General features: G+C 53.9%; 1 protein-coding gene across 1 annotated transcript in view; it reads left to right on the forward strand.

Annotated features, from left to right (window-relative positions):
- Positions 1 to 509: 509 nt before the first annotated feature.
- Positions 510 to 24,570, forward strand: part of CNGB1 (cyclic nucleotide gated channel subunit beta 1) — a gene marked incomplete at its 3' end in the record, with an annotated part of 63,683 nt that continues 39,622 nt past the window's right edge. The window contains exons 1-15 of the mRNA XM_032591271.1: positions 510 to 677; positions 2,729 to 2,786; positions 3,085 to 3,157; positions 3,980 to 4,100; positions 4,205 to 4,247; positions 4,446 to 4,482; positions 6,103 to 6,178; positions 6,468 to 6,507; positions 6,887 to 7,046; positions 8,545 to 8,620; positions 10,181 to 10,217; positions 16,002 to 16,164; positions 17,083 to 17,166; positions 22,969 to 23,056; positions 23,750 to 23,786. Of these exons, the coding sequence (XP_032447162.1) occupies positions 510 to 677; positions 2,729 to 2,786; positions 3,085 to 3,157; positions 3,980 to 4,100; positions 4,205 to 4,247; positions 4,446 to 4,482; positions 6,103 to 6,178; positions 6,468 to 6,507; positions 6,887 to 7,046; positions 8,545 to 8,620; positions 10,181 to 10,217; positions 16,002 to 16,164; positions 17,083 to 17,166; positions 22,969 to 23,056; positions 23,750 to 23,786 (1,261 nt within the window). The remainder of the gene's footprint in view (positions 678 to 2,728; positions 2,787 to 3,084; positions 3,158 to 3,979; positions 4,101 to 4,204; positions 4,248 to 4,445; positions 4,483 to 6,102; positions 6,179 to 6,467; positions 6,508 to 6,886; positions 7,047 to 8,544; positions 8,621 to 10,180; positions 10,218 to 16,001; positions 16,165 to 17,082; positions 17,167 to 22,968; positions 23,057 to 23,749; positions 23,787 to 24,570) is intronic.

Genomic DNA, 24,570 nt, shown 5'->3' on the forward strand with positions numbered 1-24,570 from the left:
AGTTTATTTTATCCTCACAATGATCTCCACGAGATAGGTACTGTAACATCCCCATTTTACAGACAAGCAAACTGAGGCACAGAGAGTTTAACTGATTTGTTCATTCCTGGAGTCCAGAGTATGTACATCTTTCCATATTAGTTCAAACTGATCCACCTTTTTTATGGCTCCATGGTATTCCATTATCAGATGTATTGTAATTTATTTAATATGCGTTCCTCTTATAGGTGAACATTTAGGAACTTTCTAATAACCAGATCCCTACAGGTAAATATTTGGGTGTTTTTCATCTTTTGCTATGACACTGTTGTGACCAAGCTCTTTATACACGTTTTTGGCCTTAGTATCTCTATCAGGTGAATACCTGGAGGAATAATTTGCAAAAATGTTTTTAAAGATGAATGAGAGAAAAGGGAAATGTGTGACCCACCTAAGTGGCGCCCAAATGGTGGGAGCAGCAGTGGACACTCTGGGGAGGCCTAAGGACTCTGTCTCCTACAGGCATCAGGATGTGGAGCTGGGTCCAGAGGGTGCTGCCTCAGCCCCCAGGGACCTCCCAGAAGACAAAGATGGAGGAGGAGGAGGAGGGGGCAGAACCAGAACCGGAGGCAGAGCTGGAACCAGAGCCGGCGCCTAAAACAGCCCCGAAGGAGGCTGAGCTAGGGGATGAATCCCTGGTAAGAAGCTGCAGCCATGCTGGCCTTATGGCTCCGGAATTCCCAGCTTGGGTCAGCTGCCCCCCCGGGGACCTTCTACGAGGGGACTCGAGCGCATCCAAACTTGCCAGTTCTGCATCCCATCCGTTCAGGAGCCTGATGACAACTAGTTCAGAAGCTCAGTTAAAAAGATTTGATTTAGCATCTAATGGATGCCAGGCCTGTGCACTGTGCTAGGAGCGTAATGGTGAATAAGACGTTGCCCCTGGGGGTCAGCAGACAAGTACCAGCCAGGTCATTCTACCAGGAGACAGAGGTGATGAGAGAATTTGGGGAGCTCCAACACTGGATTCAGCTCTCCCCTCCCAGGAGGGCCAAATGAGTATATCAGACAGAAGTATGCGAGCTCAGAGGAGGGAGAGAATCATCTTAACTTTGGAGAGTGGAAGCTGGTGGGGTTTGCTCCTAGACACAGAGGGTGAGCCCACTTGTGACTGGAGATGGTGAGGCGGGGCGTGCCTTGTAGAGGAAGGGCTTGTCCTGGGCAGCACGGGGTATATACAGGAAACAGTGACCACCCAGGTAGAGAGTTTGTGTGCATATGTGTTTGCACGTGCACACATGTATGTACACACATGTGCATGCTCTGTGTTCTTAGTGGTATGTCTGTGCATACATATGTATTAGCAAATTGTGTGCACACAAACACATGCATGTATTTACATGTATTTGTATGCACACGTGTATGTCACATGCCTTGGTGTGTCTGTAGGGTGTGTGGGGCATGCTATAAGTGTATGAGTGTGTACATGTATATGTTTCTGAGTTTGTGAATGTATTCATGTGTTTGTGTATGCACGTTTGTGTTTCTGTGCATGCATGTGTGTATGAACATATTTGTATGTAGCTGCATGTTTGTATACATACATATTTTACACATCTGTGCATGCAGGCTCATGTGTGAGTGTTCAGATGCAGACCTTTGTATGTGTAGGCATACATGCATATGTGTGTGCACACACGTTTATTCATCTATGTGTGTATTTGATTGTGTGTTGATGTACATTTGAAATGATGTGTTTGTGAATATGTGTTTGTATGTCAGTGCATGTGTATGCGTGTAGATGCCTCTGCTTATGGAACTGAGCTTATATATATGTGCATGTATGTATACACAAGTATCTGTGTCTGTGTATATATGCAAATGTATGGGAGTGTGCATATGCATGTGTTTGTGTGTCTGTACACTTGCAGGCATTTGCATGTGTGCATGTCTGCATGCACGCACATGTATATATGAATATTTTGCATGTGCCTCTATGCACATGCATGTGTATTGGGGCATGTATACATACGCAAATGTATATGCACATGTGCTTTGTGTCTTGCATATACACGTGCATGTATGAGCAGATCCACTTATCTGTGCATGTGTATGCACACACCGCTGTGTTACTGCATGTGTACCTATTTGTGCTCATGTCTGTATGCACCTAACTGCACATATATGGACATTTATGTGAGCTCATACATTTACATGTATAATGAGTGTGTGTGTGTGTGTGTGTGTGTGTGTGTGTGTGTGCATGTCTGTACATGCACATATGTGCACGCAGAACTAGGAGCTGCAGCTACAGAGGCAGATGGCAAATGCTGAACTGCTACCCAGCTGCTCCAGGGGAATGGCAGGTTTGGCCCCCCCAGGACAGGGATAGCTGGTGGGGGGTCCTCTCCCCTCCCTCTCCCCTTCAGTTTGCCTCAAGGCTTCATAACTGTCTCCAGTGTTCCTCTCTGTTCTCAGGCCACTGGAGTGGGGCAGCTTCCTGGGGAAGGTGATAGGCTTGGGGCTACCTTGGTGGGGGGCACCTTGGATGTGGGACCCGTGGTGTTGTGAGGGAGGAAGTGTCCCAAGTAGAGGGTGAAGTTGCTGGGATTTACAGGGACGAATGTGAGAATAGAGCTGTTTGGTCCTGTGGGGTGAGGGGGTCCTTAGTGGGTGGGGTGAGGGCTGCCCCTACCTGAACCAGGCTGGTCTCCCTGAGGGCTTACGTGGTCCTGTTTGAACCTTCCAGCCACCAGAGGAGCCATTTGAGGGGGAGGAAGTGGCTGCAGCTGAGCCAGGCCCTCAGGGTAAGTGCTGGAAGCCCAGGCTGGCAGGGCCAGCAGCAGGGAGGAGAATGTTCTCTCTCAGGGCTTTGCAGAGTTCATAGGCCGGCAGGCCCATTTCACAGATGAAGAAACTGAGGCTCAGAGAAGTTGAGGATCGGGCTCCTGGGGGACTTTTTAGCTGAGCTGAGCTGGAACCCTGGCCTTCTGACTCCCTTGGGGTTCTCCTCTTTTCCCTACCTCTGACTTGACCTCCTTCACAGGGTAGACCTCCCTAGGTACTCTGAGGCTCCAGATCTAAGTATGGGGAATTCTTTTCCAGAAACCCAGGAGGCTGCCCCTACTCCACCCACATCCCTCCAAGCCCAGGTTGCTGTGGTTCCCGAAGTGAACAGGTACCACACCACCTTTCCCTCTCCTCCGGGCCAGCCCCCACCCCCCAAAAAAAACCAGGGAGCCACTTGGGGGTGGGGACCAGCACTGTCTCAGGTCTCCACTCATTCGCTGGCAACTGCCCAGAACATCTTGGGAACTGGCTGAAGGGATCCTCAGGCAGAGGCAAGGATCTCCTGGGCCAAATGGGCAATGTGACCAAGAGAAACAGAGAATAGGGGCTGGAGCATTCTCAGTGCTTGGGAGAAATGCAGATCCAGTGTGGCCAGGGCTTCTGATTTTCCCAATGAAGCCAGAAATCCAGACTTTCATGTAAAATCTCCAAGTTGGCTCATTTTAGACCATCAGTGCTTATCCAAGTGAGCATATCTTTTGGGGGGTGGGGGGAGCAGCTAGCCTCAGGCAGTGAGTCTGTGACCCTCATATTTAGGCTGCCCAGTCTCAGCCACAAGGAAAACACCCCACAGGAAATCCTCAACCCTTCTGACCCTTCTGGAGCACATGACGTATGCCTAGTGTAGGATGGGACCCCCTGGAGCCAGGCTAAGCAGGAAGCAGGATACTAGAACTTGGCTGCTTTGGACCAAGCATCTGATGGGAGTGGGCTCAGGATGGTACTGTGCATACCTGCCTTGCCAAGGTTTGGTGTCTGCCATTTTCCAGAGTTGGATGCAAGCCTTGGGGGAAGGTGACATATCTGAAGCCTCACAGTGGGGAGATAGACATTTGGGATTCAACCCAAGTTCTTTAGGACACCAGAGAGTGCCACTCAGATTAGGGAGGGGCCGGGGACCTGAGGGCAAACTCGGATCTTTGTCCCTCAGCACTCCCAGTGGCTGGGTGCTGACCTGGCTCAAGAAAGGCATGGAGAAAGTTGTCCCACAGCCGGTCCTCAGCAGCGGGCCAGCCCAGACCACTGCTGCTGGCTTGGAAGGCCCCACCCAGGTACTTGTGGGGGTGGGAGCTGAGGTGGTTTTGGTGGGGAAGGGCAGGGTGGGAGGCCATTGGGTCTGGGCTCTCTGCCCTCACGTGTCTGTCTGTCCTGGCAGGCAGGAGCACAGATCCCTGGGCAACGCAGCAATGGGAGCTCAGGTAAGGCCAGGAGGCAGGATGGCTTTTTGGGGGTGGGACTAGCGGAGCTCGGGCTGGATCTTGCCCCTGTGGAGAGCTCACAGGCTGGGAACTCTCATCTGCCTGGCTCTGGATTCCAACCCTGGTTTGAGTGAGGCTGACCAGGAGACGGGGTCTGGGCAGGTCTCTTGCTGCTGACCACCTTCCTTTCTTCTGCAGATGGACTCGATGTGGCCCCTGGGGCCCAGGACACTGGGTAAGTCCCCATCCCTGAGCAATGGTTTGGCCCCTGAACCTCATCTATAGTGTGTGTGGTTGGGGGAGCTGTGTGCCCAAACCTGAGGACCTTGTGTTCAGGACCACATCACCTCAGTGTGTGACCTTGGACTTGCCTCTCATCTCTTCCGGACCTCACTTTTCTCATTCTTAAAATGGAGCCAAAGGGACCTGTGCTTCCCATGGTTTTTTGTGCTGATTTCTGGGAGATGCTCTGGTGGGAGGCCATGGGGAGAAGTCATGGATGAGTTCCTCATAGATGGGCTCGTGTATGTGGGCATTGTATGGAGCCCAGGGGCAGGGCTGGGACCACTGTGGGGGACATAGGGGTACCTAGGTTGGCCTCACAGTCGGCAATAGCTTTGTACTTCTTCGACTTGACCAAGGTGGGTGGCTGTCTTGTTATTAAGGGTGGGTGAGGACTATGGCAAACAGGGGAGGCCATGTCCTTCTCTAAGAGGGCCCCGGTCAGCTCCCATTGCCTCTGTCTGGCAGGAGTTCAGGCCCAGTGTGACCAGATTCTCCAGTTTTTTAGGAGAAGCTAGAAATTTAGGGTTTTATGGAATACTTAAATTTTAGATGTTGCCAACTAACTGAAAAGTTTTCAGAATACTATGGGCCCCCCAGATAAGCCTGGAACCTCCAGTTTGCAATCTCTGCTGGGGACCCGGAGTCATGTATTCACCTTCATTCACCCCATTCATTCATTCCTTCCCTTGTTCATTTGTTAGACTGCTGGGTTCTTGAGTGCAGGGACTTTTGTCTGGTCACTGCTGAACCCTGGTGCCTGGCACAGGGCCTGCCATAAGGAGGGGACTCAGCATGGAGGGGATGAATGAATGAATGTATGTGATTGCACTCATTCATTCATTCATTCATTGTTCCAGTCACTGTGGTCTATTTCTTTTTGTCCCCTGGAGGCTGCCCAGATCAGGGGTCCCCAGGGGCCACTCGGCTGACTCATGAGACCAGTAAAGCAATTTAGGATGAAGTCCTCCAGAGGACTTGCCAGCTTTCTTTTGGGGCCATACCTGGGGGGATGGGATCCCCTGGGAACGTGGGTTCCCCCTGAAGAGGGAGGGGCTGCCTGGAGGCCAGATGGATCTGGGACCCATTTGCCCCAGGGCTAGCTATATAATTTGTGGGGCCCAATGCAAAATGAAAATGCAGGACTCCTTTAAAAAAATCACTAAGAGTTTAAGATTGTGACAACCGCATGAATATCAAAAGTGGGCCCTTATAAGTATGGGGCCCTGTGTGACTGCACTGCTCACAGACCCATGAAGCCAGACCTATCTGTCCCAGGCACAGGGAGTCCCCCATGCTGCGTTCAGGTCCCCAGGCAGCTGCTGTTTCTCACCTGGGGCCCAGGTGGCCAAGGCTGGGCCTGCTGTTCCAGGCCTGGTGCAGCCATGGGTCAGAATTTGGGGCTGGCAGAAGTTGCCCCACTACCTGAGACCCTTCTAGAGTGTACAATACAAGGTCCCCACTGTGCAGAATGGGACCAGAGGTGAGGAAGGACTGGTTGAAGCCTGGGATTCCAACAGACATTCAGGTCAGGGTGATTAGGTTGCTCCACTGATCCCTGTCCCCTTTGCAGGCCTGGGCCCTGGCTGCTCAGGTGGCTTGAGCAGAATCTGGAGAAAGTGCTGCCTCAGCCCCCCCAGAGCTCCAAGGTAAGTGGAGGAAAAAGGGGGAGCAGGCAGATGACCACCTGGGAGGGTTTCTGGGTCCCAGAAAGGATGTGTGTAGTCCAGCAGGCTATCCCCAACCCCTGGGACACGTAGAGGGAGTGCTGTCCTCCCTGGAGGGTTCTCCTTGATGGAGAGGAGTGACTGCAAAACAGCAAGCAGATTCGTGGGGAAGGAGGGGGCCCCCTGCTGCCTGCCCTGGGCACCACTGGCTGGGGAGGGAGTGCACAGGGCTCACTTTGCTCTGTGACCTCACTCCCTGTCTCTGATCTAGGACTGGGGAGATGAGCCTGCAGATGCTGCCTTGGGCCCAGGTACAGGGAGGGGACTGGGGAGGGCTGGGCTGGGGGTGCCACTGGGGCCTGAGGGATCCTGGGGGAGGACCTTAGCCCTCACCAAGGCCAGGGAGGGGTTCAGGGCTTGTGGGGGCTGGGCTGTTGTGGTGGGCCTTGGAACCCCTCCCCAGTGCAGGCTGGGAAGCCAGTGGTGTGGGACCGTCCTGTGAGGTCTTGACAAGCCCCTTGAGCTTCCTGGGCCTCAGTGCCCTGTCTAATGAGAGGCATAGTTGGAGTGGTTCCAAAGGGCTCCTTACTCAGTCCTGTTGGTGCCTGGGATCTGGTCCCCTGTGCCCATGAGGGATTGCATGGAGCCCTGCTTTGTCATCTTTAGACTCCTGCTCTGCCTGCTGCTTAGAGCCCCCAGGACCCCCTTTGGAAAGGGAGCCCATGCTGCAGGCCCCGGAGAGCCCCAACATGCCCACTGCTGGCCCCCTGGAGCCCAAGGAAGAGCCAACTTCAGAGCCCCAGGCCACCTTCCATGCTTCCTCCTTGCCGCCTGCTGGGGACCCTGCCAGGTGAGCCCCCCAAATGTCATGCCTTCCATGGGGAGCAGGATCAGTGCTTTGCCCCAGCCCAACATCCAACACTTCACTGAACATTGTTTGTTTGGTTTTTGTTTTGATAGAGAGAGAGAGAGAAAGAGAGTGTGAGCAGGGGAGAGGGGCAGAGGGGGAGAGAGAGAGAGAGAGAGAGAGAGAGAGAGAGAGGATTTTTTTTTAATGTTTATTTATTTTTGAGAGAAAGACAGAGCATGAGTGGGGGAAGAGCAGAGAGGGAGGGAGACACAGAATCCGAAGCAGGCTCCAGGATCTGAGCTGTCAGCACAGAGCCTGATGCGGGGCTCAAACCCATGAACCGTGAGATCATGACCTGAGCCAAAGTCAGACGCTTAACCAACTGAGCCACCCAGGAGCCCCAAGAGAGACAGGATCTTAAGCAGTCTCCATGCTCAGCACAGAGCCCAACACAGAGCTTGACCCCATGACCTGAGCTGAAATCAGGAGTCTGATGCTCAACCGACTGAGCCACCCAGGTGCCCCCAGACTAGTTTTTTAAATTTTCAAAGTTACCCATGCACTGGGGAGAAAATTTAAAGGGGTTTCTGGGGTCTCTTCCCATCAACAGCTCTCTGCCATTCAACACATTTTCTACCCACAAACAAGCTGGGAGGACATTTCCCCTTCAAACCAACACACGGACCAGACAACAGCAAACTGCATACCCTGTTCTGCATTTTGCTTTCTTCACCAAAAAGTGCATCTTAGGGGCACCTGGGTGGCTCAGTTGGTTAAGTGGTTCAGGTCGTGATCTCAACGTCTGTGGGTTTGAGCCCTGAGTCGGGCCCTGTGCTGACAGCTCAGAGCCTGGAGCCTGCTTCGGATACTGTGTCTCCTTCTCTCTCTGCCCCTCCCCTGCTCGAGTCTCTCTGCCTCTCTCTCTCTCTCTCTCTCTCTCTCTCTCTCTCTCTCTCGTAAAAATAAAGAAACATTAAAAAGTTAAAGACAAAAAACACATAAAAAGTATCTTAGAGGTGGTTTTATCTGGATTGGTCTGCTTCACTCTTTCAACTGTTTCGGAGTACTCTATTATAGGGTGGTACCAGCTTTTACATAGCTTGTTTCTACTCTTTCACTGCAATCAGTGGCTTGTACAAGCATCATTTCACTCACATGCAAGTAAATCTGTAGGGCAAATCTGAGAACCTGACATCGCTGAGCCAAAGGATGCATGCATTTAAAATCGGGATATGTGTTGCCAAATGCTCCTGCCCTGGCAGTGTGTGAGACACCTGCATGCACTTCTGGGGTGGGGGTGGCAGAGTGGGTGCTGAGCTACCTGCTGGGGTCTGAGCGGTACCCAGAGGGAGGAGGGCAATAGTCTTTGGGGCTAGAGACCTGGTTCTGGTCTGCCTTCTGGTGGGCTTGCTGTCTGCCTTGGGAGGGACCTGACTCTGGTCTCAGTTTCCCCGTGAGCCCCACCACTTAGACATGGCCTGCTTTCTCCCATTTGCAGGTTGATGGCTTGGCTCCGGCACAGGCTGGAGATGGCCCTGCCGCAACCCGTGCTCCATGGGAAGGCTGGTGAGCAGGTCTGTGCTGGGCTGGGGGCGGGGCCCTAGGGAGTGGTGGGAGGGGCCTTGCTGAGGCAAGGACTGATGGGCTGGGGGCGGAGCTCAGGCAAGGATCTATAGTTTGAGGGCGGGGCACCGAAGGCACGGAAGGCACCGAAGGAAGAAGGGAGGCTGCGGTGAGGGCCCGGGGAGACAGCCTGCCTATCTAGTCAGCTCACGTTTATTCCACACACTTTCCCTGAGGGGCTGCGGCCACGGGGCTGAGAAGTGCTGGCCCAGCGTGCTAAACAGGAGGCCATAATCAGTGGAGGAGATGCTTCCATGGAGGGAGCAGAGAGGATGTGGGGTACAGAGGAGGACCCCCACCACTGCCCCCCAGCATGAAGGAAGGCTTTCTGGTGGAGGTGGCTTGCAAGCTGAAACCTAGGGAGAGGTAGCATGGGGGTGGTGTAGGAAGAGCCCTTCGGACAGAGGATCAGCAGGTGCAAAGGACCAGAGACAAGAGAGGCCAGGAATGTTCTGGAAAGAAGTGGGGCTTGGGGCTTATAGGAAGCCAGAGAGCCCTGTGTGCATTTCTGAGAACCTAGGACTCTAGCATGGATGGGTGGAGGGAGCAAGTCCTCTGTCACCTCTTCTTCCCCCTCTCCAAGAACCTGGCACCTGGTCCTTCTCTCTTGGGGACAACTGTATATCTTTTTTTAAGCTTTATTTGTTGACTGGTTGTTTGTTTTTTTTTTTTGTTTTTTTAAATGTTTATTTATCTATTTTGAGAGAGAGAGAGCATGTGTGGGAGGGGTAGAGGGAGAGGGAGAGAGAAAATCCCAAGCAGGTTCCATGATGTCAGCACAGAGCCCAACACGGGGCTCCATTCCATGAACCGTGAGATCATGACCTGAGCAGAGATCAAGAGTCAGACGGCTTAACCGGTTGAGCCACCTGACAATTGTCACCTGGAACTGGGAGGCGAGAGGCCTGGTCCCAGTCCTGGCTTCGGTAGGAGGTGGGCAGAAATCCTCAGGGCCCCCTTCCCTGCAGGCCGAGCCTGCAGGCTCTGTGTCCATGTGGCCTCTGCGGGTGGCTGAGGAAACACAGCTTTGGAGTTTTCCAAGAGGATGAAAAGGGCCTGGTGGCAGGAACATTCTGTGGTGAAGATGCCCCCACAGAAAGGAGGGGCCCCCTCGAGTACGGGGCTGGGGCAGGGGAAGGTGTGGTGCTTTGGGGAGAGGCCCCTCCTGCAGACGCAGCTTTGACACAACCCTCCGGGGAGGGCTGGGAGGAGGTTTTCCCTACATGGAGAGTGGAGAGTGGAAGGTAGGCCGCTCAGGCAGGGGGCCCAGCCTGGGCAAAGGAGCTGAGGTGGGACCAAGTGGTGACCCAGGGAGGACAGTGCCTGGAGCACTGGGCGAGCTCTGAGAAAGGAGGGGGGGAAGCAGACCAGAGAGGAGCCGGGAGCCACGGGACCTTCTGCGGGAGTCCTGATAGGGGTGAGGAAAGCCCTCTTGCCCCTGTGTGTGCCGGGAGGGGTGGTGGAAGCAGGGAGGCCGGTGAGGAGGACATGGCATTTTTCTCCCCATGCAGGAACCTGATTCCCCTGTGGCGTGTGACGTGCAGACCGGTAAGTGACACCTTAGTGGGTCCTTGTGTGTGTCTCCGGGAGGGTTGCTTGGTCTGAGTGCACAGTGGGGTGGTTGCTGGCCAGGCCTGAACTTACTTGGGGGCTACGTTTGGGGCCTCCTGACCTGGAGCTGAGAGAGCCCATGTCCTGCAGGCCTCATCTCAGGTCAGCCCGGCCAGGTAGCCAGAGCCTGGCCCGGGGCCCCATGGTGGCTGGGGAGAGACGTGGTGGGGACCTGGCTTGCCTTCCAGTTTCTACCCAGAGAAAACAGTTGTGAGGCTGAGTCGGATGGATCCCCTTCCTCTGGGAACACCTAAAGAGAGCTCCCCACTTCCCCCTGGGCCAGTGGGTTTGGCTAGGCAGAGTCCCGGTGGAGGGATGAGGGGAGAGGCATGGGGTCTCCCTGGAGGAACTAGATCCCATAAACTCCAGCTCCAGTGAGGCAGGAGGGTTCCCCTTACCTATGGGTGGGGAGGGTGGAGAGGTGTGTGCTGCCTTTTATCCCAGCCCTGCACTAGTACTGAGGGATCGACTGAGGCTAGGAGGAGAAGGCCAGGGTCCAAAATCTGTTCTTCCTCCATTTCATGGCCTCGGGACAAGCGTGTGGTGTACAGGGCATTCATTCATTCATTCATTCATTCATTCATTCATTCATAAAGGTGATGGAAGGCCTGCTATGTACCAGGCCTGTGATAAGTTGTAGAGGTGAGCAAAGCAGAGTTGAGGGCCAGTGGGTGGTGGCCCTATTCCACCCTGGACACAGGCCCTCAGACCATGGTGGGGTCCCTAGGACCCATGTCCTAGGCTAGAAAACCCTAACTCTGCCAGGCTGATGGTGGTCTTTATGAGCACCCTGAGGGTGAGGATGGCCACCATAGCCTGGAGCACGGACAGACCAGTTGACCATGCAGCGGAGTCTGGCAGAGTCTGGCAGAGTGGCCATGGGAGGAGATGGGATTTGTATAATGGTGACAACGTTGTAAGGGGTAGGCTTCAGAGCAGGGTTTGCTCAGCCTCGTGGAGTCTGTGCAGAGCAGGGACCCCCATGCCTGTTGGGGCTGACAGAGGTACAGGGATTTGCCCAAGGTCACAGAGCAAGTTGTCACAGAGCGGCGACTAGCATCCGCTGGGCCTGGCAGCAGTTGTCAAGGTTAAAGGAACAGAAAATTCCTGGAGCACAGCTTCCAGAGTGGAGAGCTCTGAAGACGGAGCCCCTGGCCCTGTCTCCTCCTCCTCTCTGCTCCTCTGGAGGAGGCAGGGTGCTCAGCTGGCTGTGGACAGGACCTCCCCATGAACCCGGAGTGTGTGGCTTGTGGGTGGGCCCTGGGACAGCGGGGCCAGGAGCCCAGTGTGTTAGCTCCCCAGGTTCTGACAGAACAAAGGACCACAAACTGGGTGCCTTTGAACAGCAGAAATGTGTTCTCTCACAGTTCAGGGTCCAGAAGCCCCAGCTTGAAGTGCTGGGGGGTCGGCTCCTCCTGGTGCTCTAGGGAGAAACCATCCCATATCTCTCTCCTGGCTTCTGGTGGCTGCTGGCAGTCCTCCGGGTCCCTTGGCTGCTAGCTGGCCTCCAATCTCTGCCTTTTCCTCCGTGTCTGTCAGATCTTCTCTCCTTCCTCTTATAAAGACACCAGTCATGGATTTAAGGCCCGCCCTAAATCCACGATGAGCTCATCTTGAGATCCTTAACTAATGACATCTGCAAAGATCCTATTTCCAAATGAGGTCACATTCACAGGTTGTAGGGATCAGGACTGAATATATGTTTCGGAGGGACACGATTCAACCCACTCTATGGGGTGACCCTAAGGGGCTGGGGCAGGAGTTCCCTCTCCTGCTGCCAGCTCTACCCCCTGCCTCCCTGCCCTTTCATTCATTCATTCACGCACCTGCTCATTCATTCCCTCCGCCTGCCCACCCAGCCACCCACCCTTCTGTCTTGTTTCAGGCGTGGCGGCAGCGGGGGGCCTCTGAAACAAGAGAGAAGGGATCCTGGGAGAGCGCAGATGGACAAACGGACGGATGGATGGAAGGAGACAAGGGTGCCCTGAAGACCTGCAGGGGAGGGGGAAGAGGTGGCTGTTGACCCCATGCCCTCCTTGAACAGTGACCCCCTGCCGCTCCCCACACTCCCAGGCTAGGTGAAGGGAGCCAGTCCCACAGCTGCTTCTCTGAGACCAAAGGCGGCGCCTTTCCACGGAAGCAAGAAGGGCAGCCAAGGGCAGCCTGTGGGACTCAGGCTAGACAGCAGGAGATTTTCCCACCAGAAGACTGTGGGGAAGCCCATGGAGGACTCTCTTTGAGAGGTCGCCTGCACAGCCCTCAGCGTGGTGCCTGACACACAGGCGGTGCCCCAGTGGGACACAGTTTCTCCCAGAAGAGGATCCCCTTAGGCTAGGCTGTGTTCTCTCCCTCGAAGAGTTTGGGGTCCAGCAGTGGACAATGGCACATGACTTCGGTGACATTAAAAAGCATAAATTAACACATCAAAGCTGCGATTGCATGATATCTTTGCTTCAGATGAAGCTAAAATGAGTACTTAGGTTTGAAAAGTGGTTGAGTTAATGTGGCCCATGGTACTGGGGTAGCAGGAAGGAGGAGTTTGCCAGGGATCCTGATCCCCAGCTGGCCCACAGATGTCTGTGTTTGGGGCAAGGAGTGATTTTAAATATTAGAATTAGTTGCCAACATCTAAAAACAAGGTGGCTTTGCATTGGATAAGTCTGGCTTCTCTATAGCAATTATAATAGACCCATGCTGTGCTTCTGAGGACACTCCTGAGGGCAGGCAGCATATGCCCCCCCCTTCACCTATAATACCATCTCCCTGGCTACCTAAGCCTTTGACTTTGAGACCCTTCAGGTCCCCAGTTGGCAGTGAGGGGAGGACAACCCAGGAGAGGGAATAAAGTGAGCAAATGGCTGGAGGTGGGAGAGGGAGAGTGTTGGGTACCTCAGCAAATCCCGAGTTTTTGATGCAGAAGTTAAAGCCAGAAAAACTGGGGCCTGGGATGCCTGGATGGCTCAGTCGGTTAAGCATCCAACTCTTGGTTTCAGCTCAGGTCATGCTCTCACGGTTTGTGAGATTGAGCCCCAAGTCAGGCTCTGTGCTGACAGCTCAGAGCCTGCTTGGGATTCTGTCTTTCTCTCTCTGTCTCTCTCTCTGCTCCTCCCCCATATACATGTGCTCTCTCTCTCAAAATAAATAAATAAACATTGGGAAAAAAAAAAGGGTAGGGCCTGATCTTACAGGACTAGGCTATAGACAATGGGGAACCACTGAAGGTGGTTGAGCAGGGGAATGACTTCACAAAGACTACCCTGAGGCTGAGCAAGCATTGGAGGCAGAGAAAGCAATGGAATCAGGGTTCTTGAGCTTTGGGCCACATCCAAACCATCTAGGACCAGGCATGCCAGGGAGGATAAGCCAGAACTTGGGCTTTTCCGGCAACCCAGGGTCTGGTGCGGGCCTTGACCTAGAATTTATGCCTCCTGCCTCCCTGTTTGCTGATCTTGGAAATAGGAGCTCCTTCCTCAGATGCAATTGATGACCTTCACTCCTGGAGCCAGAACCCCATTCAGTTGCCCTGAGGGACATCCTAGGCTGGCAGAGAATGCTGGCCAGGAGGTGGCAGGACAATGAGGGACTCCAGGAGCAAAGTTTCAGCCCCATATGGAGCAGGAGTTTCCGTATGAGCTTGAACACCCACAGTGCTTCAGTGGCCCCATCTGGACCCAGGGGCAGGGCCCTGAAAAAGCCAGGGAGCTCTGACTCCGATGCCTAACGAGAGGGTCTCAGGGCTCCACCAGCCCTGCAGGGAGCTCTGCCACTGGATCTGTGTGGCCGAGTACCCTGTGCCTGCCCTTCCCCTCTGGTACCCTGGCCACCAGCCTCTTCTCAGCCGTAGAATCTCTGGCTGTAAAATGGGGATTGTATAGGGCATGGCTCAGCGGCCTGGCCCAGAAATGAAAGGAGGAAAAGCTTGTAAAATGCTTCCTCACTAAACAGTATCTAAAAAGAAAGCGAGGATGTACACAAAGACGGTATCAACTCTTCAGGACACCAAAGGCTGGTGTCATGCAGTGCCCAGCACAGAGAGGCCACCCATGCCAGGAGGCACTCAGGGGCATGTTTCTCGCCTGGGGTAGCACACCAGGGAATCGGGAGTCAGGAGACCTGGCAATGCCTCTGACATCCTTTGTGGCCTTGGGCAAGTCATTAGCCTCTCTGAGCTGGCTCTGTGCTTTATAAAATGACGAGAGTACTATTGCCACCATGCTGTCACCATGCAGGGTTGCTGTGAAAGCTAATGAACTCACGAGCCAGGGGATGTTTGTTCTGTCTCCCGTATGCCATTTGGGGACTTGTACCCCAAGTGGCTGCTCAGGGCAGAGATGCTACACTGTTACTGGATGGCAGTCTAGAATGACACGTGTGACATGTCCCACCACTGGATTCGGGGCCACGCTTGGATGAGCCTTCCCGGTCAAACCCCAAGGGTGTTTGTAGGGCTGGAGGGGCCAGGACCCGCGTGGAAAAGCCTAGTTCAGGATGCGTGTAGGGGATTTCCCTGGAGGGCAGGTGGGTGCCTCTGTGTGAGGCAGGATAATGTCTATACCTGGGAACCAGGAGGCAGGAGCAGGGGAAGACAGCTCTTGGAAAGCGGACATCCCTGTGCCTGGCACATGGGACACACCTTGTAACAGAAGCTGTGAACTTGTGTCTCAGTTTGCTCATCTGTAAATGAGGAAACAACATGAAAGAAGGAAAATAAAATGGGGGGGGTAACAATTATTCCCACCTCAAAAGGTTGGTTTGAGACTAATTGAGTTAATCCATGTATGTCATTAAGCACAGGGCTAGGAACATATAAGTGCTCGATAAATGTAGCTGCCATTATATTATTATTATTTTTTCTACACCATGAGCAATACTTTCCAAAGTCACAGGATAAGACTTCAGACCAACTCCCATTTAAAGTCACTATTCATAATTTCATGCTTGGCTTAAGGATCACCAAGATCCTGGAGCTTTTTGGGAACACCTGATATCTAGACAATCTCCTCTCTTCTCCCCTTCCTCTTGACTACGGGGGACTTAGGTTCCTGATGGGAGTCCCCTGCACCCACTTCCGCCGAGCTCACAGCCCCACACTGTTTGCACTGTCAGCGACCTGAGTATGTGGAGAAATGGTGAAAATGACAGATCCTATCTGAAGGTGGGACCATCTCTGCCAGAAGGTCAATCCCCGCAGAAGCTGGAGCCTCTAGGCCCAGGAGGGAAGGACTGCTAGAAATGGGTGCTGAGGTTATGAGCATTTGGTATGCTGTCACCAGTGGGCGGCATCTAGAGAACATGCAGGAGGCAAGCTCTCTCTGTGTTCCTCTGGACATGTCGGGTCACCTTGCACCCCAAGGCGCAGACCCCAAGCTTGGATCTTCCGTATCTCCTATGATGCTGTGGTTAGAAGCGTTATTTCTGCTTCTGCACAAACCTCCAAGAACGGGGGCCCTAAGGAGACACAAAAGCTAACTGTAATTGAAGCTCTATCTCAAAAGGAAAAAAAGGGGGAAAATGACCAGAAGGAAACAGGGTGAACGATCATGGGCTTCAGCCTGTCACTTTAGCACTGATCTGGCTGCTAATGGTCCTGTGGATAATGGTGCTGTTTCTGCTGCTTGGCTGAGAGCTGGCCCATGGCTGGTGATGGCCAAGGCCCCCTGTGTCGTCCCTGGGACTCAGAAGCCCAAGCCCACTCTCCCCTGTGCCCTGTGTCCCCTGCAGTCTGCATCCTCCCTGGAGGCCAAGAGGAGCCCGATCTCGTCCTAGAAGAGGTTGACCCTCACTGGGAGGAGGACGAGTATCAGGACCGGGGAACCAGTCCGCAGGGCTCAGAGGCAGCTCCAGCTTATGAAGAGGAGAATGAGGCCATGGAGGAGATGCCCAGGTGGGAACCAGAGAAGGCCCTGGAACAAATGATCGTTTGGAAAGATAACAGGCACATGGTACAGAATCCCAAAGCTATCAAAGGACATAGAACAGGAGCCAAACCTGCCTCTACTCCTTCCTCCTCCTCCCTCCCCCAGACATCCAGTCCTCTCCCTGAGAATAGAGACAGTAGCTGCCAGTTTCTTCTGTGCTGGTCCAGGGAGCATCTGAGCATTTACAGGCATGATTCCTTTTTTTTTTTTTTCCACACAAGATAGCATATCACACGCACCTACGTATCTGCAACTTGCTCTATTCATTCAACAATATACCTCGAGGTGTTTCCACCTTCAGTGCATAGAGATCATCCACAGATTGTTTTTTAACAACCGCATAGTATTCTATTGTGTGGATGTGCCAGGATTTATATACATTTGTGATTGCGAAATTTTGTTATTGTAAACAATTTTGCAACAAACACTCTTGCACATGCACGTGAATAGGCCTGCAGGATAAATTTGCAGAAGGGGGGTTGCAGGGTCATTGGGCATGGGAATGGGTACCTAGGGTAGTGATTAACCACTTGCCCTCCGTAGGGACATAATGATCTTTGTTCCCTCTAGCGATCTTGGTGATAACCCCTCAAGCTGTCAGGTCCTCAGGCCCATGACATACATTGTAAAGGTGGGGAAACTGAGGCCCAGAGAGGCTCAGAGGCTGACCCAGGGTTGCCACTAGGATGGTGGAGGCTGGGCCAGGCCCCTCATGCCGTGGAGAGGCCTTGCTGCTAGAGGGAGCCTGAGGTTGCTCAAGTGGGGTTCCCCAGGTCAAGTCTTGGTTGAGATTTTGGGGTCTGGTTTCAGGGGTCATGGGACCTGAGGTGGACTGGGGGTGGGGCTGCAAGTGGGCTCACCTCCCGCTTCTGACCTCAACTCAGGGAGCTGCCCCAGATTCAAGAGGAGAGAGAAGATGAGGAGGAAGATGGAGAGGAAGAGGAAGAAGAGGAGGAGGAGGAGCCTAAGTAAGGCACTTGTGTGTTCTCAGCCTCCCCACAAGGGATGGCCCAGGGAGGTGTTACAGTGTGGGACGGGGGGTCTTTCAGGGTGGGGGAGCTCCTTCCTTTGTTCTGTGCTGTGTGCTGCTGCGTACTGACCAGGGAGGCTGGGGAAGCTGGGGTTCCCCCCCCCAGCACTCATAATGACCCGAGACTCATATTGCCCACCCCTTAACACCCTCCCAGATGCTTATACACACACACACACACACACACACACACACACACACCAGAACACAGCCTCCTCGGGGTGGGGGGGGGGTTGTTGTGCTCACTCCCATGTCCCTAGATCCTACAACAGTGCCTGCTACAGCAGGCACCAAATAAATGTCGGCTGAACGCGTGGATGGATGAGTGAATGGGCCCATGCGGGAGGCTCACAGCCCCTGTAATTAACCAAACCAAGGCATAGAGCTGTGTCCCCCTCCACACCGTCCATGACGGTCCCATGGGTGCCTTTGAAGGCTGTTCTGGATTCTGCTCTTCGACCCATTAATGGTTGATTCTCCACCCACATCCATAAAGATTTCAACAGGAACACACAGAGAAGTCAGTTAAAAGAAAGGAGATCAGAAACCACTAACAGTTAAATCATCAAACTACATCTTAATTATTGAAACCACTGACAATCATTCTGTGACACGATAGAGGTGCTAATTAGCACAGTGGCAATCATATCATAATATATAAATTCATCAAACTGACATGCTGTATGCCTAAAGTTCACACAATGTTATATGTCAAACGTATTTCAATAATTAAAGACTGAGAGGAAGGTGTTCAGCAGTGCGGGACAGATGGGGAGGGGGGTGCGTGGGGAGATGAACAGCAAGCAGGCAGTTGGGCCTGAGCGTGGAGTCGGGGGTGAGAGGTTGGAGATGGAACGTCGGGAGTCTGGTCATGTGGACGGAACCGGAAACCGCGGGGCTGGAGGAGATGCTGGGGGAGCCAGTGTGGACAGAGGAGAGGCCCAAAGGCCAGAGCAGAGCCAGGGAGATTCGAGGAAACAGAAGTGCCTGGGGAGGAAGTGCCCGTGAGGAGGAGGGGGTACCAATGAAGAGAGTGGGGGACAAGAAGAGTGTCCTGGGGGTTTCGAACAGGTGGGAGTGGTTTGCTGCCTCAAAAGCAGCCCGCATGTCGGGGGGACAGTGACAATGCAGCTGGTGGACATGGTGGGGAGATGATGCTTCAGAGGCTGGGGGCCAGATTGTGAAGACCTGGGACTTGCTTTCTCAGGAGCAATAGGGAGCCATTGAAGGTTGCTGAGCGGGGAAATCCAGACGTGATCTGGCAGCTGCACTGTGGGGAGACTGAGGCAGGGAGAGCCGTGAGGAGGCTGTCATCATGGGGCAGGCCAGACTGATTGCATCTGTGCCTTGCATTATTCCCTGTCCCTGTCGCTCCGCTCTCTGTGGTGCCCCCTGGCCCACACCCTTCTTCGCTGACTTGTCCCTCTGGCCCTGGCCTGAGGCACGGGCTCTGCTTCTCCTGGCAGAGTGACCTGGGCAAGTGCACACTGCACAGAGCTTCTGCCTCCGCGTCTGTGGAACGGGGATACTAACACCTCTGCGAAGCGGTCACGGGCCAGCTGTGTATGGGGCATATTAGGACCTTGGTCGCAGTGAGCGCGCCATCAAAGGTCATTGATGTTCTCATCCCCACGGAGGGTTACTTTCAGTCCCAGTCGGGAAATAGTTATATCACGAGACAACACAGGACTTCAGGGCTGGAGGCCTGCTCCGTGTCATCTTCTTTTAGTCCACCTATCCCTTGTTCACATGGAATTTTTTCATCCTTGGCAGGAGACCACATGGCTACTTGTTTGCCTCCAGTGATGGAGAGCTCATGACCTCTTGAAGGCTGTCCATTCCATCCATATACACCTCTGATTATGAGGTGATTTCTTCCACCAAAAATAAACGTGCCTCCCTATGGTTTCTGTAATGTGGTCCACATTCTGCCCTCTGGGCCCCCCAGAGCCAGGCTGCTCTCACTGACCTGCGATAGCCCGTCTCCTGGGTGAAGACTTAGGTGCCGCCTAGCTTTGTTAGTGCTGGTTTGTTAGTGCTCATGGTGGGGAGTTGTCCCCCGACTAAACCTGTGTGCCCAACACGGAGGCCTGAAAACCCCTTTATATGCCACTGCTCCTGAACTGAAATACCCCCCAAACACCAGTGATTTCGTGTGCTCGCACACATGCACTAACTACATGCATGTTCTCAGTGCACGGTACACGCAGGTACATGCACACGTATCTGCACATACACACCTACACGGACACAGACACACGGGCTGGGCTGGGTACACACTTATATGTGCGGGTATGCACACAGTCATACCCACACACAGCCTGCATACGTGCACAAGCACATTCAGCACACTTGTTCACGTGTCCACATGCACAGGCACATTGGTACATGCTTGCACATAGGCATGCTGTGCCCTGTGTGCACGCTCATGCACACAAACACACGTGTACAGTTACCCACAAGTGCCGCACACACCTACATATTCATACAAATGTTTACCCAGAGTTTCAAACTCAGGGGACTTTTGGGCTCCGGGGCCCTAGGCAGGGACGCGGGCACTGGGTGAGAGAGCTGAGTGATCCCAGGGCCAGGACCAGAGGGTGTCAGGCGTGGGCAAGTGGACTCGGCTGTCACTGACTGGGGAAGGATGCTCTTGGCCAGCTTTGCAGAGGCACAGGGGTTACTGATGACGTGCGCGCGGGCCCTGGTAACAGGCAGATGGTCGCCTAGCGACCTGGTCTCTGCAGGCAACAGCTCGGCTTTTCCTAGCAACCGCAGCCTTTTGGTCCCCACCTGCCCTCCCTGGGGGCATTTCTGCAGAGTTCCCCACCGCCTGCACACTCCCTCAATCTGATTAGAAGAAGGAAGGATCAGTAGCTCATCTGCTACCCGAGGCACACTGGCTCCAGAGCTGGCCTGGCAGGCTCGGGGGCTGGACGGGGGCTCTCCAAGTTGTCTACCTGTGGGCACCCGACATGGGGCTTGGGATGAATACCATCGCCCCCAGCTGAACTCCTGCGTCATGGGCATTCTTATCGGCCAAGACAGCGAGACCCAAGTAGGTGGCTGCTTTGTCCTAAGGGCTCCCCTTCTTTCTTTCAGGGTGGGGGTGCCTGGTGAGGACCTTAGCTTAGGGGCATAGCCTACCGGGGGACTTGGGGGAGGAGGAGCAGGATGGGCAACTCTTGGCTACTCCCTGCACTTTTAACTTGGATAGCTGGGTGGGGAGGTTCTCCGGGATGCCCACCTCAGTGAGTCTGTGTGATCCTCCACTTGGAAATCTCTGGGATTTAGGAAGTTTCTAGAAGTTGATGGCCTGCTCCTTCTGGGATGGGCAAGAGGGGGCCTTGCGCACATTGCCGACCGGGAACAACATGGCTTTGGGTACATAGCTCCCAAACAACCCCTGGTGGTCCTGACAGGGCCACAGTAGGGCTCATTAGGTATCTTGATAGCTGGAGATGTTTGTACAAGGTGCTCCCCAATCCACGTGGGTGATTCATAACCCTGCAGGACGCTCCCTTCTCTAGTGTTAGTAGCAATCATGGCAAGAACAATCATGGCAGCAGCTGCCATTTGAGTAACACTTGTTTGCTATGCCAGAGTCTGGGCACCTATTATTAATCCTATTTCACAGATGGGAGAACTGGGGCTCGGAGACAGTACCCTGTATGTCCAGGGGTGCACTGCCGGCAAGGGCAGAGTTGGTACCGAAGCAAACACTTGGTGGCCGAAACGAGGGGAATTGCTCGTTGGTGTTGATAGATGGAGGACCAGGAACAACACCAGATATGGGAAGTCTTTTCTGACTTTCATGAGACTCTCACTGGCCCTCCTGACCTCGCTCAAATCTGTCAGGCAGTGCAGCCTGGGCAATTCCTCCCTATTTGACAGATAAGCAAACAGAGGCAGCCTGAGGGCTTCCCAGTGATGTGTTCAAGGCCATACAGTGATTTCCTGGCCTGATTCTGGAATGAGCAAGACCTCACTGGACTGTGGTAGTTCACTTCCCGGGCCTCTGTGTTCGGAGAACTGGGAAGGGCGTAGTTCCCACCATACTTTTAGGGGCCTTCAAGCGCATTTTAATTTTTTAAAAAATCAGACACCAAAATGAACTTTTCAATGGAAGAGAATGTTAGAACATATGAATCTTCATATAAATGCAGTCACAGAATATAATTTTTATTTTACTTTTAAGGAGGAAGGAGCCCACAAAACCTTAAAGTGCCCAGGCCCCGTGAAAGTCATCATGTGCCTTGCTTTTGTGACTCAAATCTCTTTAAGAAAATCTGTTTCTTCCTGGGCAGAGTGGGTAGTATGATCCTGACAGTTGAGGCCCCTTTTTGATGGAAAGAGCTATGTAATGAAGGGAAATGAAGTGAGTTGGGTTCAGATCTCAGGACCCTGGACTTATTCCTCCGTGTCACACGGGGCAGAGGCAGGCAACCAAGTATTACGGACATGGCCTTGAGGGTCAGAGACACTTGTGTTTTATCCAGGCTTGCCTTGTGCCAGCTGTGTGACCGTGGACAGGCCATCTGCCCACTCTGTGCCTTTGATTGCTAAGCTAGGACCAGTCACAACCCCGGCCTCTCAGGGTTGTTTGGGTGAGGATATGGGGAGCGACAGCCCATGGGGGCTGCTGTGACAATGTGATTGCTGACTGATTCCTGCTGCGGTCTCTAAACCGACTGGGGCTGCACTTCTGTCCCCACCTCCTCACCCACTTCAGGAGGGCTGAGGCTTGGCCCTCTGGGGAGAAGGTAGTGAATCCAGGTTTTCTGGATGCCAGAGAGAACACCCTCTGTGAGCCCTCGCTGACAGAGGTTGGGTAGGGTGGGCCACTAGGAACCAGGATCCAATTCTAACTACAAAAGTCACATCGGCTCCTGGTTCTGAGTCACCATTTTAACCCAGAGGCTGCACACAGGCATCCAAGGGTCCAGTTTCGCTTGTAGACAAGCTCTTTTATCTATATATTGCTATGAATATATTAATTTGGATTAATTATCAGCACTTGAAGATTGGAGATTCTACCTTTAAAACATGTAGTTCAGGCTCCTCTTGAAAATCAGAAGATTTTTCTAAGCCAAGTGGGGTTGCTGACTCAGATGAGCACAGATTCTCTAACCATAGCCCTCTCTGCACCCCTGGCCCCTGTCACCCATGTACACCTGGAGCCTGGGCCAGGGACCCCTGAAACCTTCAGCAGCGGTAGTGTGGCTCTGATCTCATGGCATGGAAAGAACCAGGGCCCGCATTCGAGGTTTGTGTGGTATAAGACAATCTGCAGTGTGATTTTGGCCGGGTCACATTACCTCTCTGGGCCTCACTTTTCTCGTACTCCCTGCCCTGCCTGCGTCACCAAAGTTTCCTGGAGACTCACAGAGGGGAAATGCCTTTGTGCCCTTTGGTCACACCCACCCAGAAGACAGTTCCTCAAACCATCCACCCCGCTTTTCCTTGTACATGCTATTCCCCCTTCCTGGACCCCCTTCCCTATTCCTCATGGTCAACTCATCATCCCTGAGGTCCAGCTCAGAGGCTACCTCCTCCAGGCAGGCCTCCTTCCTAGGCAGAACTGTGTTCAGCCTGTCCCGTGTGGGGAGCCTCATGAGGGTGAGGACCTATTCTTGGACATCTTTGTGTACCAGCTCCCAACACAGGGCCTGGCTCTCAGCAGGGCTCAGGAAATGTCTGACACTCCTAACGCTAGCCCTTTCCTCCCCCTCGGTCGCAGCGTCCTGCTGGATAGCTGTCTGGTGGCACAGGCTGGCGAGCACCCGAGCGGAGTAGGCAGGACCCAGCCCCAGGAGGCCGCCCACCAGGTATGGAGCCACACCAGGCCGGGTACCCAACTACCTCTGAAGCCTGGGTGGGCATCAGCAGAAGGGGCTGGGGCTTTGTCTACTTTGTTTACAGGCGGAGTTTCAGCTGGCGAGGTGCCCGCTGGACCGGGGAGCAGGGTGGTGGGTACGGAAGGCCTTGCTTATGCCGGAGGTCAGTGGTATCAGGAAGGGCCTGGGGTGACGGGCCCGTGGGTGGGGAGCAGCTGGACCTGGACACCGAAGTCCTCACATGGTTGTGTGACCCTGGACAAGTCACCTCCCCACTCTGGGACTCAATGGCCACCTTTGTAAAATGGGGTTAACATCCCCTCCCCGGGGTGTCGCACACAGTTGTATACTGTGGAGTGCAGCACCCAGGTGGGGAGTGCTGTTGGTGGCTGCTTTAGTTGTTTGGGCCCACCTGCACAGGGCTGCGTGAGAAGGCCCCCTGTTATAAGTCACCGATCCAGGTGTTGGGGCCCAGGGCTCCTGTATGCCCTACTCTCCACACAGTAGAGGGCACCTCCCGGGATGCCCCAGAAGGTGGGGTGGCAGGGCCTGATGGGTCAGGCAGGGTAAGGAGGGGAATCGGGGCCCATGAAGACTCTTGAATACAGATCTCCCAACAGGGTCTGGGAGGGCCGGGAGGAAGGTTGATGGTCACAGCTTCTGTTTCCACTTCCCTGTTTGCAGGAGCCACAGGAGGAGGCCGTGGCTGCCAGCCCAGAAGGTAGGTGTGTGGTGGGGGTGGGGCGCACAGAATGTTGAGGACACTTTCAGGCTGGGGACGGCCTGGCCAAGGGCACCCATCCCTTCTCCCTCCATCCCTACACCTGTCTCACCTCAGGCCACATTAGCAGAATTTGGTGATGTACTCCAAAGGCCCAAGGGCGTTGCCGGAGGCTCCCAGGACTCCAGGAGGCCTGTGGAAACCCCGCTCCTAGTCAAGCCCTCCTGCCACCCCTCGCTGGGAATGCAGCTCTTTGAACTGCCATCTAAAGAGGGTTTGGCAGCAACGGAGCATGTCTGAGTGGGAATCGGGACCCAGGCTTGCTAAGGGCCCATCCTAGACTCCACGTGTCTTGATGAGCTTTTCTTTCCTGCTAAGATTCCCAGGCTGTACCCAGCACTTTGCTATTATTTACCATCCCCACCCCAAGCCTGAGAACTCCAGGGAGGGTGGGGCAGAGTGTAGAGGACCCGAGGATAGCCAGGCTGGGGAGCCTAGGGCAGATGGACATGGAGCCCTGGCCTCATAAGGCTCCGTGTTTCTTAAGCCAGCCTGTGAGGTAGACAGACCATTTTACAGATGAGAAAACTGAGGCTCCAAGTGCTCAGGACGTGGCTGAGGGACCACTCAGACCTGCGTTTCACTCTTGGCTCCTCCCTCTTCCTTGCTGTGTGACCCGGAGCCAGGTGTGTGACCTCTCTTAATTGTGGCTCCAAGTCAAGAAAGACAGGGCAATAATAGTACCCACCTCACAGGGCATTTGGGCAGAGTAAGGCGGACAGTG

This window comes from Lynx canadensis, chromosome E2 (genome assembly GCF_007474595.2).
Source record: "Lynx canadensis isolate LIC74 chromosome E2, mLynCan4.pri.v2, whole genome shotgun sequence".
Classification (NCBI taxonomy): Eukaryota; Metazoa; Chordata; class Mammalia; order Carnivora; family Felidae; genus Lynx; species Lynx canadensis.